This window comes from Saimiri boliviensis, chromosome 14 (assembly GCF_048565385.1).
Source record: "Saimiri boliviensis isolate mSaiBol1 chromosome 14, mSaiBol1.pri, whole genome shotgun sequence".
Classification (NCBI taxonomy): Eukaryota; Metazoa; Chordata; class Mammalia; order Primates; family Cebidae; genus Saimiri; species Saimiri boliviensis.
Window position 1 is genome coordinate 84,405,881 of NC_133462.1, and position 16,001 is coordinate 84,421,881.

The following is a 16,001-nucleotide window of genomic DNA, read 5'->3' on the forward strand; positions in this document are numbered from 1 at the left end:
TTTGCTGTACAGAGGACTTTTTGTTTAATTAGGTCTGATCTATTTATCTTTGTTTTTGTTGCCTTTGCTTTTGAATTCTTGGTCGTGAACTCATTGCCTAAGACAGTGTCTAGAAGAGTTTTTCTGGTGTTATCTTCTAGAATTGTTATGTTTTAGGTGTTAAAGTCTTTGATCCATGTTGAGTGATTCCTGTATAGGGTGAGAGACGAGGATCCAGCGTCATTCTTGTGGCTTGCCAGTTCTCCCAGCACCATTTGTTGAATGGGGTGTCCTTTCCCCACTTTGTTTTTATTTGCATTGTTGAAGATCAGTCGGCTCTCAATATTTGGCTTTACTTCTGGGTTCTCTATTCTGTTCCATTAGTCTACCTGTCTATTCTCAGGCTGGAGTGCAGTGGTGCAATCTGGGTTCATTGCAATCTCCGCTTCCTTGGTTCCAGTGATTCTCCTGCCTAAGCCTCCTGAGTAGCTGGGATTACAGGCACCCACCACCACGCCCGGCTAATTTTTGTATTTTTAGTAGAGATGGGGTCTCACTATGTTGGCCAGGCTGGCCCGAACTCCTGACCTCAAGTGATCTGCCTGCCTCGGCTTCCCAAAGTGCTGGGATTACAGGTATGAGCCACCACGCCTGGCCCTACCTGCCTCTTCTTATACTAGTTACCATGCTGTTTTGGTAGCTATAGCCTTGTAGTGTAGTTGGAAACTGGGTAATGTGATGCCTCCAGATTTGTTCTTTTTGCTTAGTCTTACTTTGGCTATGTGGGGTCTTTTTTGGTTCCATATAAATTTTAGGATTTTTTTTTTTTTTTTTTTTTTTCTGATTTCTGTGAAGAATGATGACTTTTTGAGACAGAGTCTTTCTGTTGCCCAGACTGGAGTGCAGTGGTGTGATACTGGCTCACTGCAACCTCTGCCTCCCAGGTTCAAGCACTTCTCGGGCCTCAGCCTTCCAAGTAGCTGGGATTACAGGTATGCACCACGACACCTAGGTAACTTTTGTATTTTTTTAGAGACAGGGTTTCACCATGTCCAGGCTGGTCTCAAACTCTTGACCTCAAGTGATCTGCCTGCCTGGCCTCCCAAAGTGCTAGGATTACAGGGGTGAGCCACCACATCCAGCCGGCTGATGGCATCTTGATGGGAATTGCATTTAATTTGTAGATTGCTTTTGGCAGTATAGTCACTTTCACAATATTGATTCTATCCATCTATGAGCACGGGGGATGTGTTTCTATTTGTTTGTGTCATCTGTGATTTCTTTTAGCAGTGTTTTGTAGTTTTCCTTGGAGAGATCTTTCACCTCCTTGGTTAGGTATATTCCTAAGTTATTTTATTTTGTTTTTGCAGCTGTTGTAAAAGGGGTTGAGTTCCTTATTTGATTCTCAGTCTGGTCATTGTTGGTGATGAGTTCTAGGAGCTTTTAGGATAAGTCTTTAGGGTTTTCTCTGTATACAGTCATATCAGTGAACAGTGACAGTTTGACTTAACTCTTGACTGCTTTGGATGCCCTCTCTTTCTGTTGTCTTATTGCCCTGGCTAAGGACTTCAGAACTGTGATAAATAAAAGGGGTGAAAGAGGGCATCCTTGTCTTGTTCCAGTTCTCAGGTGGAATGCTTTCAACTTTTCCCCATTTAGTATAATGTTGGCTGTGGGTTTGTCATAGATGGCTTTTATTACCTTGATGTATGTCCCTTCTATGCTAACCTTGCTGAAGGTTTTCACTTTAAAGAGATGCTGGATTTTTTCAAATACTTTTCCTGCATCCATTGAGATAATCATATGATTTTCATTTTTATTTAATGTGATATATCCCATTTATTGACTCATGTATGTTAAACCATCCCTGCACCCCTGGTGTGAAACGTGATCATGGTGGATTATCTTTTTGATATGCTGTTGGATTCAGTTAGCTATTCATATTTTGTTGAGGATCTTTACATTTATGTTCTTCAGGGATATTGGTCTGTAGTTTTCTTGTGTCTTTTTCTGGTTTTGGTATTAGGGTGATACGGGTTTCACAAAATGATTAAGGGAGGATTCCCTCGTTATCTTTTGGAACAGTAAGATTGATACCAATTCTTCTTTGAATATCTGATAGAATTTAGCTGTGAATCCACCTGGTCCTGGACTTTATTTTTGTTGGCAATTTTTTATTGCTGTTTCAATCTTGCTAGTTGTTATTGGTCTGTTTAGTTTCTATTTCTTCCTGATATAATCTAGGAGGGTTGTATATTTTGATTTTCTAGTTTGTGGAAAGGTGTTCATATAACGTTGAATGATCTTTTGGTATCGGCTGTAAATTCTCTCATTTTGTTTCTAATTGAGCTTACTTGGATCTTCCCTCTTTTCTTGGTTAATCTAATGATCTATCAATTTTGTTTCTCTTTTCAAAGAACCAGCTTTTGTTTATCTTTTGTATTGCCTTTCTGTTTCAATTTCATTTAGTTCTTCTCTGATCTTTGGGTTTGGTTTGTTCTTGTTTCTCTAGTTCCTTGCCATGTGACCTTAGATTTTCCATTTGTACTCTTTCAGACTTTTTTGATGTAGGCATTTAATGCCGTGAACCTTCCTCTTAGTCCCACTTTTGTTGTGTCCCAGAGGTTTTGGTAAATTATGTCATTATTATCATTCAGTTTTAAGAATTTAATTTCCATCTTGATTTCATTGTTGACCCAAAGATCACTCAGGAACAGATTTAATTTTCATGTGTTTATATAATTTTGACACTTCCTTTTGGAATCAATCTCCAATTTTATTCCACTATGGTCTGAAAGAGTACTTGATACCTCAATTTTCTTAAATTTAAGACTCATTTTGTGGCCTATCATATGGTCTATCTTGGAGAATGTTCTATGTGCTGATTAAAAGAATGTATATTTTGCAGTTGTTGGATACATTGTTGTGTAATTATCTGTCAAGTCCATTTGTTCTGTGGTATAGTTTAAGTCCATTGTTTCTTCGTTGACTTTGTCCTGATGGCCTGTCCAGTGCTGTCAGTGGAGAAGTGAAGTCCCCCACTACTCTTGCGTTGCTGTCTATCTTATTTCTTCATGTCTAATAATAGTTTATGATAGTTTATAAATTTGGGAGCTCCCATATTGGTGCATATGTATTTAGGACTGGGATATTTTCCTGTTGGACTGATCCTTTATTATATAATGTCTTTTTAAAAAACTGTTGTTGCTTTAAAGTCTATTTTGTCTGTCATGCCTGTAATCCCAGCACTTTGGGAGGCCAAGGCGGGCAGATCATGAGGTCAAGAGATCGAGACTATCCTGGTCAACATGGTGAAACCCCGTCTCTACTAAAAATACAAAAAATCAGCCGGGCATGGTGGCACGTGCCTGTAATCCCAGATACTCAGGAGGCTGAGGCAGGAGAATTGCCTGAACTCAGGAGGCGGAGGTTGCGGTGAGCCAAGATCGCACCATTGCACTCCAGCCTGGGTAACAAGAGTGAAACTCTGTCTCCAAAAAAAAAAAAAAAAAAAAGAATAGCTACTCCTGCTTTTTGTTTCCATTTGCATGGAATATCTTTTTCCACCCCTTTACCTTAAGTTTATGTGAGTCCTTATGCATTAGTTGAGTCTCTTGAAGGCAGCAGACACTTGATTGGTAGATTTTTATCTATTCTGCCATTCTGTCTTTTAAGTGGAACATTTAGGCCATTTATACTCAACATCAGTATTGAGATGTGAGACTGTTTTATTCATCATGCCAGTTGTCTGAATACCTTGTGTTTTTTTCATTGTTTTATAGGCCCTGTGAAACTTATGCTTTAAGGGGGTTCTATTTTGGTGTATTTTGAGGTTTTGTTTCAAGATTTAGAACTCCTTTTTGCATTTCTTGTAGTGCTGGCTTGGTTGTTGCAAATTCTCAGCATTTGGTTGTCTGAAGAGTTTTTACCTTTTTCTTCATTTATAAAGCTTAGTTTTGCTGGATACAAAATTAGTGACTGGCAATTAGTTTGTTTGAAGAGGCTAAAGATACGACCCCAGTCTCTTCTGGCTTGTAGGGTTTCTCCTTAGAAATCTGTTAATCTGATAGGTTTTCCTTTCTAGGTTACCTGATGCTTTTGCCTCACAGCTCTTAAGGTTCTTTCCTTTGTCTTGACTTTAGACAACCTGATAACTCTGTGCGTGATCATCTTTTTGCAATGATATTTTCCCAGGTCGTCTTTGAGCTTCTTGTATTTGGATCTGGATCTCTAGTAAGGCCAGGGAAGTTTTTCTTGATTATTCCCTCAAATATATTTCCCATATTTTTAGATTTCTCTTCTTCGTCAGGAACACCAGTTGTTCTTAGGTTTGGCCATTTAACATAATCCCAAATTTCTTGGAAGCTCTGTTCATTTTAAAAATTATTTTTTGTCTTTGTTGATTGGGTAACTTCAAAGCCTTGTCTTCAAGTTCTGAAGTCCTTTCTTTCTTTTCTACTTGATTCTATTGTTGAAACTTTGCAGGGAATTTTGTATCCTCCAAGTGTGTCTTTTCCAGAAGTTGTGATTGTGATTGTTTTTTCTTTATGATACCTATTTCTCTGAAGACATTTTCATCTATATCCTATATATATATATATATATATATATATATATATTTTTTTTTTTTTTTTTTTTTTTTTTTTTTTTTTTTTTGAGACAGAGTTTCGCTCTTGTTACCCAGGCTGGAGTGCAATGGCGCAATCTCGGCTCACCGCAACCTCCGCCTCCTGGGCTCAGGCAATTCTCCTGCCTCAGCCTCCTAAGTAGCTGGGATTACAGGCACGCGCCACCACGCCCAGCTAGTTTTTTTGTATTTTTAGTAGAGACGGGGTTTCACCATGTTGACCAAGATGGTCTCGATCTCTCGACCTCGTGATCCACCCGCCTCGGCCTCCCAAAGTGCTGGGATTACAGGCTTGAGCCACCACGCCCGGCTCCTATATATATATTTTTAATTTAAATCGTTTTTCACCTTTCTCTGGTATCTCCTTGAGTACCTTAATAATCAGCCTTCTGAATGATTTATCTGGCAATTCAGGTATTTCTTCTTGGTTTGGATCCATTGCTGGAGAGCTAGAGTGGGCCCTGGGCGGGGGGTGTTAATATAATCTTGTTTTGTCATATTACCAGAACTGCTTTTCTGATTCCTGATTTCTTCTCATTTGGGTAGATTATTTTACTGGAAAAATCTGGAACTTGAGGGCTGCTGCTCAGTTTCTTTCGTCCCACAGAGGGGTCCCCTGATGTGGGGCATTTCCCCTTCCCCTAGTGATAGGGCTTCCTGTGAGCCGGAGTGCAGTGATTGTTAGTGCTTTTCTGAGTCTAGTTACCCCTCAGAGCTACCAGACTTTGGACTGGTGCTGGGGAATGTCTGCAAAGAATCCTGTGATGCAATCCATCTTCAGGTCTCCCAGCCGTAGATACCAGCATCTGCTCTGCTGGAGATGGCAGGGAGTAAAGTAGACTGAGAGTTCTTGGTTGTATGTTTAGTGTGCTAGCTTTCTTAAATGCTGGTTATACTAGCAATGAAGTTGTCACATGGGCAGATTCAGGACGACTGTTTAGCCAGGATGTCGCAGGCAGTAGAATTAGCTGTTGTTTTCTTCTTCCTCGGAGCAGAGGATCTGTCATGAATGTCCTATAATGTCCTGAGTTGGTTGGCCTCCAAACAGCAGGTGGCACTTTCAAGAGAGCACCAGACATTTTCTCCTGTCTCACAGAATTTGCAGTGGCCTCCTGCATCTTTGAAAGTATCTGTGAGTTCTTTCAGTTTTCCTGGTATGCTCCTGTGGTGGTTCCTAGAGCAAAAGTCCACAGTGTGACTCTCCATGTGTTCTGGCTATCCATGTGGGAGCTGAATGTAAGCCCTGTCTCCTATCTACCATCTTCCTCTCAAAGTATTTATATGTAAATAGAAGAAATAGATGAACAGAATCTAGATCCAGATGAAAATCTGGGATCCATTCCCTGCCTGTTGCACTTTCAGTTCAGAAAACAAATTCACTGCTCTTTAGCCCCAAACCTCTGCCATAATGGCGGTGCCCACAGGGACACTCTCAGGAAATTTTTGCCCAGACCCATGTCCTGGCAGTTTTTCCCAGTGTTTTCTTGTAGTAGTTTCATAGTTTGAAGTCTTAGGTTTAAGTCTTTAATCCCTTTTGATTATTTGATTTTTATATCTGGTGAGAGACAAGGGGTCTAGTTTCATTCTTCTGCATATGGATATCTAGTTTCCCCAGCATGATTTATTGAAGACACTGTCTTTTCCCCAGTGTATGTTCTTGGCAATTTGTTGAAAACGAGTTCACTGTAGGTATGTGGATTTGTTTCTGGATTCTCTGTTCCGGAATGAAAATCCATTGGTTTATGTTCCATTGGTCTGTGTGTCTGTTTCTATAGTAGTACTATGCTGTTTTAATTTGAAGTCAGGTCATGTTGATTCTTCAGTTTTGTTCTTTTTGCTTAAAATAGCTTTGGCTATTCTGAGTCTTTTGTGATTCTGTACAGATTTTTAGGATTCTTTCCTATTTCTGTGAAGAATATCATTGGTATTTTGATAGGGAGATTTTAACAATATTGATTCTTCCAATCCATAAACATTTTTCACTTTTGTGTTCTCTTCAGTTTCTCTCATCAGTGTTTTTTTTTTTTTTTGAGAGAGTTTCGCTCTTGTTACCCAGGCTGGAGTGCAATGGCGCGATCTCGGCTCACCACAACCTCCGCCTCCTGGGTTCAGGCAATTCTCCTGTCTCAGCCTCCTGAGTAGCTGGGATAACAGGCACGCGCCACCATGCCCAGCTAATTTTTTGTATTTTTGGTAGAGACAGGGCTTCACCATGTTGACCAGGACGGTCTTGATCTCTTGACCTCGTGATCCACCCGCCTCAGCCTCCCAAAGTGCTGGGATTACAGGCTTGAGCCACCGCGCCCAGCCTCATCAGTGTTTTGTAGTTTTCATTATAGAGATCTTTCACTTCTTTGGTTAATTCCTAGGTATTTATTTGTGGCTATTGTAAGTGGAATTTTTTAGATTGTTCATTGTTGGCATATAGAAATGCTACTGATTTTTTTGTATGTTGATCTTGTTTCCTGCAACTTTAACGAATTTATTAGTTCTCATATTTTTTTTGTGGAGTCATTAGGTTTTTCCAAATATATCATCTGCAAACAAGGATAATTTTAACTTCTTCTATTCCAATTTGGATGCTCTTTCTCTTGTCTGACTGCTCTAGCTAGGACTTCCAGTACTATGTTGAATAACAGTGGTGACTGTGGGTATCCTTGTCAATGTTCCAAATCTTAGAGGAAAGGCTTTTCATTTTCCCCTATTCAGTATGATACTAGCTGTGGGTCTGTTATATATGGCTTTTATTATGTTGAGATGTTTCTTCTAGCCCCAGTTTGAGGGTTTTTATCATGAAGGAACACTGAATTTTATCAAGTGCTTTTTTTTTTTTCCTTTAGCATCAATTGAAATGATTTTTTATCCTTCATTCTGTTGACGTGATGTATCACATTTATGGATGGTGAGCTATTCGTGTATAACAGGGATAAATTCTACTTGGTCATGATGAATAATCTTTCCAATGTACTGTTGAATCTGGTTTGCGAGTATTTTGTTGAGGATTTTTGCATCAATATTTATCAGAGATATTAGCCTATAGTTTTTTTTTGATGCGTCTTTGGTTTTAGTATCAGGGTATTACTGGCCTCCTTCAAGAGTTTAGTAGTATTCTCTCTTCTTCTATTTTTTTGGAATAGTTTGAGTAGGACTGATAATACTTTTTCTTTAAATGTTTGGTAGAATTCTTCAGTGAAGCCATTGGGTCCCAGGCTTTTCTTTACTGGGAGACTTTTATTATAGCTTTGATCTCTTGCCTTTTTACTCCTTGTTACTAACATTGAAAGTCTTTAGAAGACATTAAGAGAGCTCTGAAAAGAATCCTTGTTTTAGGGACAGAAGAACTGAAGAAAAGCTGGGAGAAAACATTGCTTTCTCAGTGGATCAGGGAGCAGAAAAATCCTTGTCAGAAAAAAAGATTTTTGGTCTGTTCAAGGTTTTAGACTTCTGGCTCACTCTTGGTAGGCTGTATGTGTCTAGTAATTTGCCCATTTCTTCTAGATTTTACAATTTGTTGGCATATAGTTACTTATCATCTAGCTTTTCAATAAGTGATTAAAACAATGATGATTGATTCACTGTTGCAAGACTGATAGAAGATTTTGCCCATACTGATAAAAGGCAAGGCTAATCACTCTTAAACATAAGCGTAACTGAAATGAGTATTCCAGCTGAACAGATATAGCCTACATTCAAATAAACAGACTATCTTTAATCTCCTGCAAAAAAGAGATCTTGTTTTTGCCTAGTGCAAGGCACAATGTCTGTTTAAGTGTACTGAATGATTATCTGTCCTTCTAGACCAACCCTGGAATGGTCCCCAGCCATGGATTCAGTCCCAGATCTTATTTCTTTGACAACCCTCGAAGATATGACAGTGATGATGACCTTGCCTGGAACATTGCTCCTCAGGGACTTCAGGGAGGGTAAGACCTTACTTCATGTTAGACAAGCCTCATTAGGAGGGAAGGGTTACACTAATTAAATAGATTCAAGCTAAAAGAAAATTCCTCCATTACAACTGTGCAGCTGGAGGTGGTACTGGACTGGATTATCAGTAGATCATTTTATTTATGTGAAACATTCAGGAATGAGAAAGGACATCAGATTTTTAAAAAGCCCCATAGCATTATTGCATACAGTAGTGTTTCCTATACAATATTCCATGAAACACTTTTCTTAATAGCTATGCCATACAAAAGGAAATGATTGTTTTTTTTTGTTGTTGTTGTTTTGAGATAGGGTCTTGCTCTGTTGCCCAGGCTGGAGTGCAGTGGCACGATCTCGGCTCACTGCAGCCTCCCCCTGCTGGATTCAAGGGATTCTTGTGCTTCAGGCTCCCGAGTAGCTGGGATTACAGGTGTGTGCCACCACACCCAGTTAATTTTTGTGTTTTCAGTAGAGACGGGGTTTCACCATGTTGGCCAGGCTGGATTGAACTCCTGGCCTCAAGTGATCTGCCTACCTCAGCCTCTCAGAGTGTTGGGATTACAGGCATGAACCACGTCACCTGGCCAGAAAATGAACTTTTAAAAAAATGCCAAGATTTCACAGAGCCTATAATATGCTAATGTGTGCTCTGAATCTCCAAGAGGGAAATACAGCACTTGTCTATGAAATCACTCAATGGAACATATCTTTAACCACATTTTCTAAAGCAAGAGAGTAAATGCGATATTTATTAGAATAAGTTATACGTTATAAAGAACCAAGTTTTCAAATTTGAATGAGGTCAATTCTTAATTTAAAATTTCATTAACATGAAAGGTATTTACTTTGGCCTTAATTTTCATGAATACTTAATAAATACTTCTATAGCATCTACTCCGTATCAGACACTGTTCTAAGAGATTCACAAACATCAACTCATTTAGTTTTCATAACAGTCCTGAGAGGTCAGTACTAATTAGCCTCATAATACAGATGAAGCTGAGGTATCCAGAGGGTAGGTGACTTGTCCAAGGTCACACAGCTAGAGTTAGGCTGGAATTCTAACTCAGGCAATCTTGTTCAAATCTGTTTTCTGAATCCCTATACTATCTAAACAGTTTGTATAGAAGTATCCTCTCAGTCTCACTTATGCTTGTTATACTTTCATGTGAGTTTTTGTAGGAAGAATCTCCCTTCTTGAATCCACTTGCAGATCTGGCCCAGAAAATTTGGAGAGGGCAGTTAAATTACAGTTCAAAACAGCTAACATAGAGGGTGTAAGACAGTGTATGAAGTAGCATTCGGCTGTCATCACCTAATGATGGCAGTGAATTAGGAAGGCAAATAAAAAGAAGGGAGATCCTGAACACATGAGACTAATTGCAACCATAGCAGAGACTCACCCCAGGATTCCAAGTTTTGCTTACCTCAGCATGGACGTGGTGTGCAAACAGGAAGGGTAGTAGCCATTGGGATGCCCTTCCCTTTTCCTCAGCCTGCTGTGCTCAGCCATACTCCACTGCCCAGTGACTATCATGTTTCCCATTTCAGCCTGTGACTCTGGGACTGTAAGGCCAGCAAGGCCAGCAGGGGCGAGAGGAGGCAAAAGGGCTAACGTAGTGCTTGCTGAGCCTGTCTTCTCTCTGCTCGTCATCCCAGGACCCCCATCCTGTTTCCTTAGAAGTGAAGGCTTGGGCCAGGTACAGTGGCTCATGGCTCATGCCTGTAATCCCAGCACTTTGGGAGGCCGAGGAGGGCAGATCATGAGACCATCCTGGCCAACATGGTGAAACCTTGTCTCTGCTAATAATACAAAAAATAGCTGGGCGTGGTAGTGTGCGGCTGTAGTCCCAGCTACTCGGGAGGCTGAGGCAGGAGAATCCCCTGCATCTGGGTGGTGGAGGTTGCATTGAACTGAGATTGTGCCACTGCACTCCAGTCTGGTGACGATGAGACTTCCATCTCAAAAAAAAAGTGAAAGCTTATCTTATGTAATCTTTTGTGAGACTAAAGACTTAACAACTTTACAACTTTTTTCCCTCTGGGATGAAATGATAGAAGATATGCTTGCCTTTTTACTCCTTGTTACTAACAATGAGTCTTTAGAAAATCTAAAGTGAGATCTAAAGAGAGCTCTGAAAAGGGCCCTTGTTTTAGGGACAGAGCTGAAGAAAAGCTGGGAGAATATATGCTTTCTCAGTGATCAGGGAGCAGAGGAATTCTGGTTGGAAAGGATAAAAGCTGGTAGCTGAGAAAAAAAAAAATCAGCAAGCTGATCAATCCCCTGGGCCAGCAGATGGAAAGAACGTAAGCTGGAAGCAAGCCAACAAACAAGGACTTCCTGAGGTCAAACGCTGTCCTTGAGGTCGCTCAGATTCTGAGCTCCACTTCTTCCCTAAAACTGCTCTTTTCAGCCGGGCGCGGTGGCTCAAGCCTGTAATCCCAGCACTTTGGGAGGCCGAGGCGGGTGGATCACGAGGTCGAGAGATCGAGACCATCCTGGTCAACATGGTGAAACCCTGTCTCTACTAAAAATACAAAAAATTAGCTGGGCATGGTGGCAACATGCCTGTTATCCCAGCTACTCAGGAGGCTGAGGCAGGAGAATTGCCTGAACCCAGGAGGCAGAGGTTGCGGTGAGCCGAGATCGCGCCATTGCACTCCAGCCTGGGTAATAAGAGCGAAACTCCGTCTCAAAACAAACAAACAAACAAACAAACAAACAAACAAACAAAAAAACAACTGCTCTTTTCCAGTTACCCCACCTAGTGTTATTTTTTCTCCCTTTAAACCCACATTTTGCTGGAGCTGTCCTACCCTCTCATCTGCCAGAAATGACTTCGAACTGAGGGAGTCCTCACTACCTGCATCAGTGAAGAACCCCTTTTCTACTATATAGAGAAACATTATTATAATAAAAATGCCTCACATGTTTTGAGAATTAACTGTATATTAGATATCGTTCTAAGCACTTTACAGGTGTTAACTCAGTACCCACAATAGCCCCACGATGTAGTTACTAATATTACTCCCATTCTAAGATAAGGAAATTGAGGCAAAGAAGTTACTTGTCCAAAGACACCACAGGTAGTGAGCTATACTGCATTTTAGGATTCAGGTAGTTTGTTGCTAAAAAAAATTCCTGTTATGATGACTGGCTGGGTTCTCTAGTAATGCTATATACTTCTGTGCTCTAAAGAGTTCAGTAGACTTGTAGGTGGGCATTTAGCATTGTTTTGTGAGAGAATGGACTTTAAGAGCCATTTTAAATAACTTTAATCTACAGTTTATACAGAATCTCAGCTCTGTCTACCGAAACTAGACATGTCATACATACTGTAATGTTTCAAGTCACTGAAGTATTTTTTTCTCTTTAAGTTTCGCTCCAGACTACTATGATTGGGGACAACACACTAACAGCATCCTGGCACAAGCAGGAACTTTGCAAGACTCAGCTTTGGATCCTGACAAACCAAGCCTGGGGTAGCATCAGCTAACAATTTTATGGAAGATTCCTCAGATGAAAAGCTTCAGAAAAGTGTCGTGACGGCTGAATTTTTAGGGCACTTTTCCTTAAGAACTAGAACTTGATTTTTGTTACAGGTTTCCAATGGCTCCATAGGACTAAGCAATAATGTAGACTTTGATAAACCTTTATTTTAGTACTAAACAGGAAGGCTTGCTATATCAGTGGGTGTAATTTAAACTTTTTAAAGAAAATCTGTACTTTTATAAAGGTGTTATTTTATATAACTTAAATAATGATGCTAAAGTATACTAGGTTTTTTTTTTCTTGAGAATGTTACTGCAGTTATGTTGTAGTTTGCACAGACTTTTATGCATAATTCACTTTAAAAATATAGAATATATGGTCTAATAGTTTTTTAAAGCTTTTGGACTAAAGTATTCCTCAAATCTTACCTCTTCAGGTCACTGATGGTCACTCAGATTCTGAGTGCCACATTGGTAGACTTGTAAAATACAATTGACAACTTAGCCAACTGCAACTCCAGTGTTTAGTTACAATGAAATGAAATGGAATAGCAGCAGACTGTAAGGCCTTTAGAGATTTTTTTTAAAAAGCTTCAGGCAGTAGGTCCCTCAAAGAATCTCTTAAATTTTGCCCAAAGACTGTTACTTCCTTTCAGTAGGGCGCTAATGTATACACATTAATGATAACAAGTTGATAACATTAAAAATGTAGCTGACTTATCCTATTAAACCTCCTCTGCTGTATTCACAGATTCTGCATAGTTTTTTTTTTTTTTTTTCAGCCTAATGAAATCTAATATGTATTACCTCAGGGCTACAGCAAGAGTACACCCCTTTCCCAACTCACTGAATGTTCACTACACTCAAGGAGAAAATAAGAGGTTCTATAAAGGGCATTAATAAATACCCCAAGCCCTTGAGCTAAGACTATGTGGAATCCTAGTAGGTTTTTTTGGTAATCTCCAACTATTTTTAAAATAATGCCCTTACTTCTTAAGAGCTCTGTAAAGAGCCTATTGAAAGCTGCACATTTAAAAATGGCAGAAGCACTGCAATATGCTGTAGCATAATGCCTGTCAGCCATGTAAAGGAATTGTTCCAGACAATTCCTTGGAAGGCATCTTTTATTTAAGTAAAAAACATGTTATGAAATACTGCCTCCCAGACCGGAAGTGCTAGTCTAAAAACTCCACTACATGTATCTTGGAGCCATAAACTGCCTATTGGGAGGCTAAACGCTCTGCTCTTCTGTAAAACAGAGATAAGGTTCTAAAGGAAGTACTGTCATCAGAAACAAGGTCTCTTTCTGCTCTGCCTAGGAACATCTGGGGACACAGGGAAGGTCAAATGAAAAGGAACTTACATTAACAAGTCATACTACATGATGCAACCCATTTCAAGTGACTCTTTTCATTTTGATCTTCAGGAATAACTGATCTGTGGGCATTGGTTTCACAGAGATCAAGTCTACTATTGTCTTGGTAGTATTTAAAATTGGGATCTCAACTTGCAAATACATTATCATTGATTGGGCTTTTCATTTGTATAGAACACCTTTACTCAGCATAATCCTACATAACAACATTCTTGTCTTTTAAGTACATGAAAAAATGGGGGTAACATAGCATTTAAAATAGTTGTCAGGGAAAATTCTCCACTGAAGTGAACTCTACACTGTTACTCAAGTTGCCTTAACACATTATAAGCTGTTATTCTAAATAGCTTTAACAAATTATCGTGGTCACACTGTATTACTAATATTTAGAATTTAAAGGCAAACTCAGCATGTTTTAAACTCCTTTAAATCACATCTTTAGAAAATCTTGCAGTCCTTCGGTATTGGTCAACTAAGACATATTTTTTTAAAATAGTGATAAGAATACCACTAATATGGTATTATACTCCTATAATATCTAAACATAGTTCTGTTAATGGCAGAAAAATTGGAATACCCACCATTAACTGCTAAAAGTCATAATGTACTTTTATGATGAAGCTACTAGGAGTTATTTGAACTATTTTTGTTGGAAAGGACAAAAAAAATGTTCTGAGTGCCTATTTTTCTCATCCCCCTTTTAAAAAAGTAATGTTAAAAAATTTTAAAGTGTTGTAAATACATATTAGAACACAAAAAACTGATTGGTTATATCAAACTCTCCTCTTTTAGTAAGGAAAACTGAAATTCTCTTTAGCTTTCAAATTTACTTGTTCTGCTAGATACACTAACAAAACTACTACTTACGTAGAATATTAAATGCGAAGAGGAAAAGGAATGGTGATTACTGGTTGCAAAATACCCAAATGTCCTTTTGTTTTAGAGCAACACGGTGAAATTAAAGCTCTGATAATTTGAAGGTTCAGGTGTATGGGGAAGAGGCAATCACTGGGAGTTTTGTACCGTCATTTATCTAAGCCTTACACAACACTGAAAAGCTTCATGTGAATGTTTCTGGGTAACTATAGGAAATAGTTTCTCTGTGACTACTGGAATAGGTGTCTACCTCTGCAGCTAAGTGTCTAAGAATATTGTATAGATATTTTTTATTGGCTCTTTATCCTTTTTACAATGAACTTAGTTGAGCTCATGATTAAAATGTCTAGAGTGTGTTACACAGCTGTGACTGTAAGACGGTTTGACTATTATAAGACACATATCAATCATATTTAGTTATGCCAATTCTCTCTTGAATGTATCAGGCAAATTTAAAAGCTCTGCTGGTTATATTTAGCTGCTTAGATCAGGCACACTCACTAATCCCTCCTCAAATTTCCTCTTTCACCAACATGCAAGTCACCTGCTGTTTGCTGACTTTAGTGTTGGGCCAACATTTAGTTGAACACTTAAACCTTATTAAGAAGAAAGGAATGCATATTAGTAAATTCTAGAACTTGGGAAGCACTGTGAGATTTTCGTTTTTATATTTACATAGTGGATATTATTAGAATAGTGCTTTTATCTTTTAGCAGTAAAGGTAAACTTATATTAAAACTAAATGGGTCTAAATATTTGAAACTTTTTTTTTTTTTGAGACGGAGTTTCGCTCTTGTTACCCAGGCTGGAGTGCAATGGTGCAATCTCGGCTCACCGCAACCTCCGCCTCCTGGGTTCAGGCAATTCTCCTGCCTCAGCCTCCTGAGTAGCTGGGATTACAGGCACGTGCCACCATGCCCAGCGAATTTTTTGTATTTTTAGTAGAGACGGGGTTTCACCATGTTGACCAGGATGGTCTCGATCTCTCAACCTCATGATCCACCCGCCTCGGCCTCCCAAAGTGCTGGGATTACAGGCGTGAGCCACTGCGCCTGGCAATATTTGAAACTTTAATCGAGATTTCTAACTAGACAAATTAAAAAAAATACTGTTGTTTCACTTTAGATTGCTGCATATAGACTGGCATAGATCTGATCAGAGACACATCTAATATGCATTCCCATTCTCTTATGTAAGAACTGTATTAAACAACATTTCTAACTGTATATAATACTAAAGACTTACGGGTCCAGATGGAGGAGCTGCTGAAAAATATCAGGCTAAAAACGGTGGAATTCTTCTCATCAAAAAGACTCAACTACTAATAAACTGAATAAAGTGAGGAAACATTTAACAAGGCACAGTGGGGATAACAGAATGGGATTCAGTGTCTATTCAGTACCTATGTATGTGAGACGCTGGACTAGGCACTTGTCATACTCAGGAACACCCACATACTAACATTACCCTAGGCCCGTAGCAAGTATACATGAAGAACCCATGAATCAAGCGGTCAAAATAGGCTGAAGTCTTCTGAGGATGTCCCTGTGCCCGTAACCCAGATCTGTGTCAGAGTCCCCATTTCTGTTGCCCAGTTCCTATGGGCTGCGCATTGATGCTACATTCATTCTCTGTGGAGTTCTGAGGTTGGCTGCTCAGGTCATTAATGATAGGTTCAGGGTCTTGAGATCTAAATCCAGTGACTCAGCAACTCCTAATGACATC

General features: G+C 39.4%; 1 protein-coding gene across 2 annotated transcripts in view; it reads left to right on the forward strand.

The window, feature by feature from the left end:
* Window positions 1-14,639, forward strand: part of GPR137B (G protein-coupled receptor 137B) — a 66,017-nt gene extending 51,378 nt beyond the window's left edge. The window contains exons 6-7 of one of the 2 annotated variants that reach the window (XM_010345887.3): window positions 8,405-8,529; window positions 11,912-14,639. In XM_010345887.3, coding sequence (XP_010344189.2) covers window positions 8,405-8,529; window positions 11,912-12,020 — 234 coding nt within the window. In that variant the 3' untranslated portion in view covers window positions 12,021-14,639. The remainder of the gene's footprint in view (window positions 1-8,404; window positions 8,530-11,911) is intronic. The other variant, XM_074385350.1, reaches the window with a different exon arrangement.
* The last annotated feature ends 1,362 nt before the right edge of the window (window positions 14,640-16,001 follow it).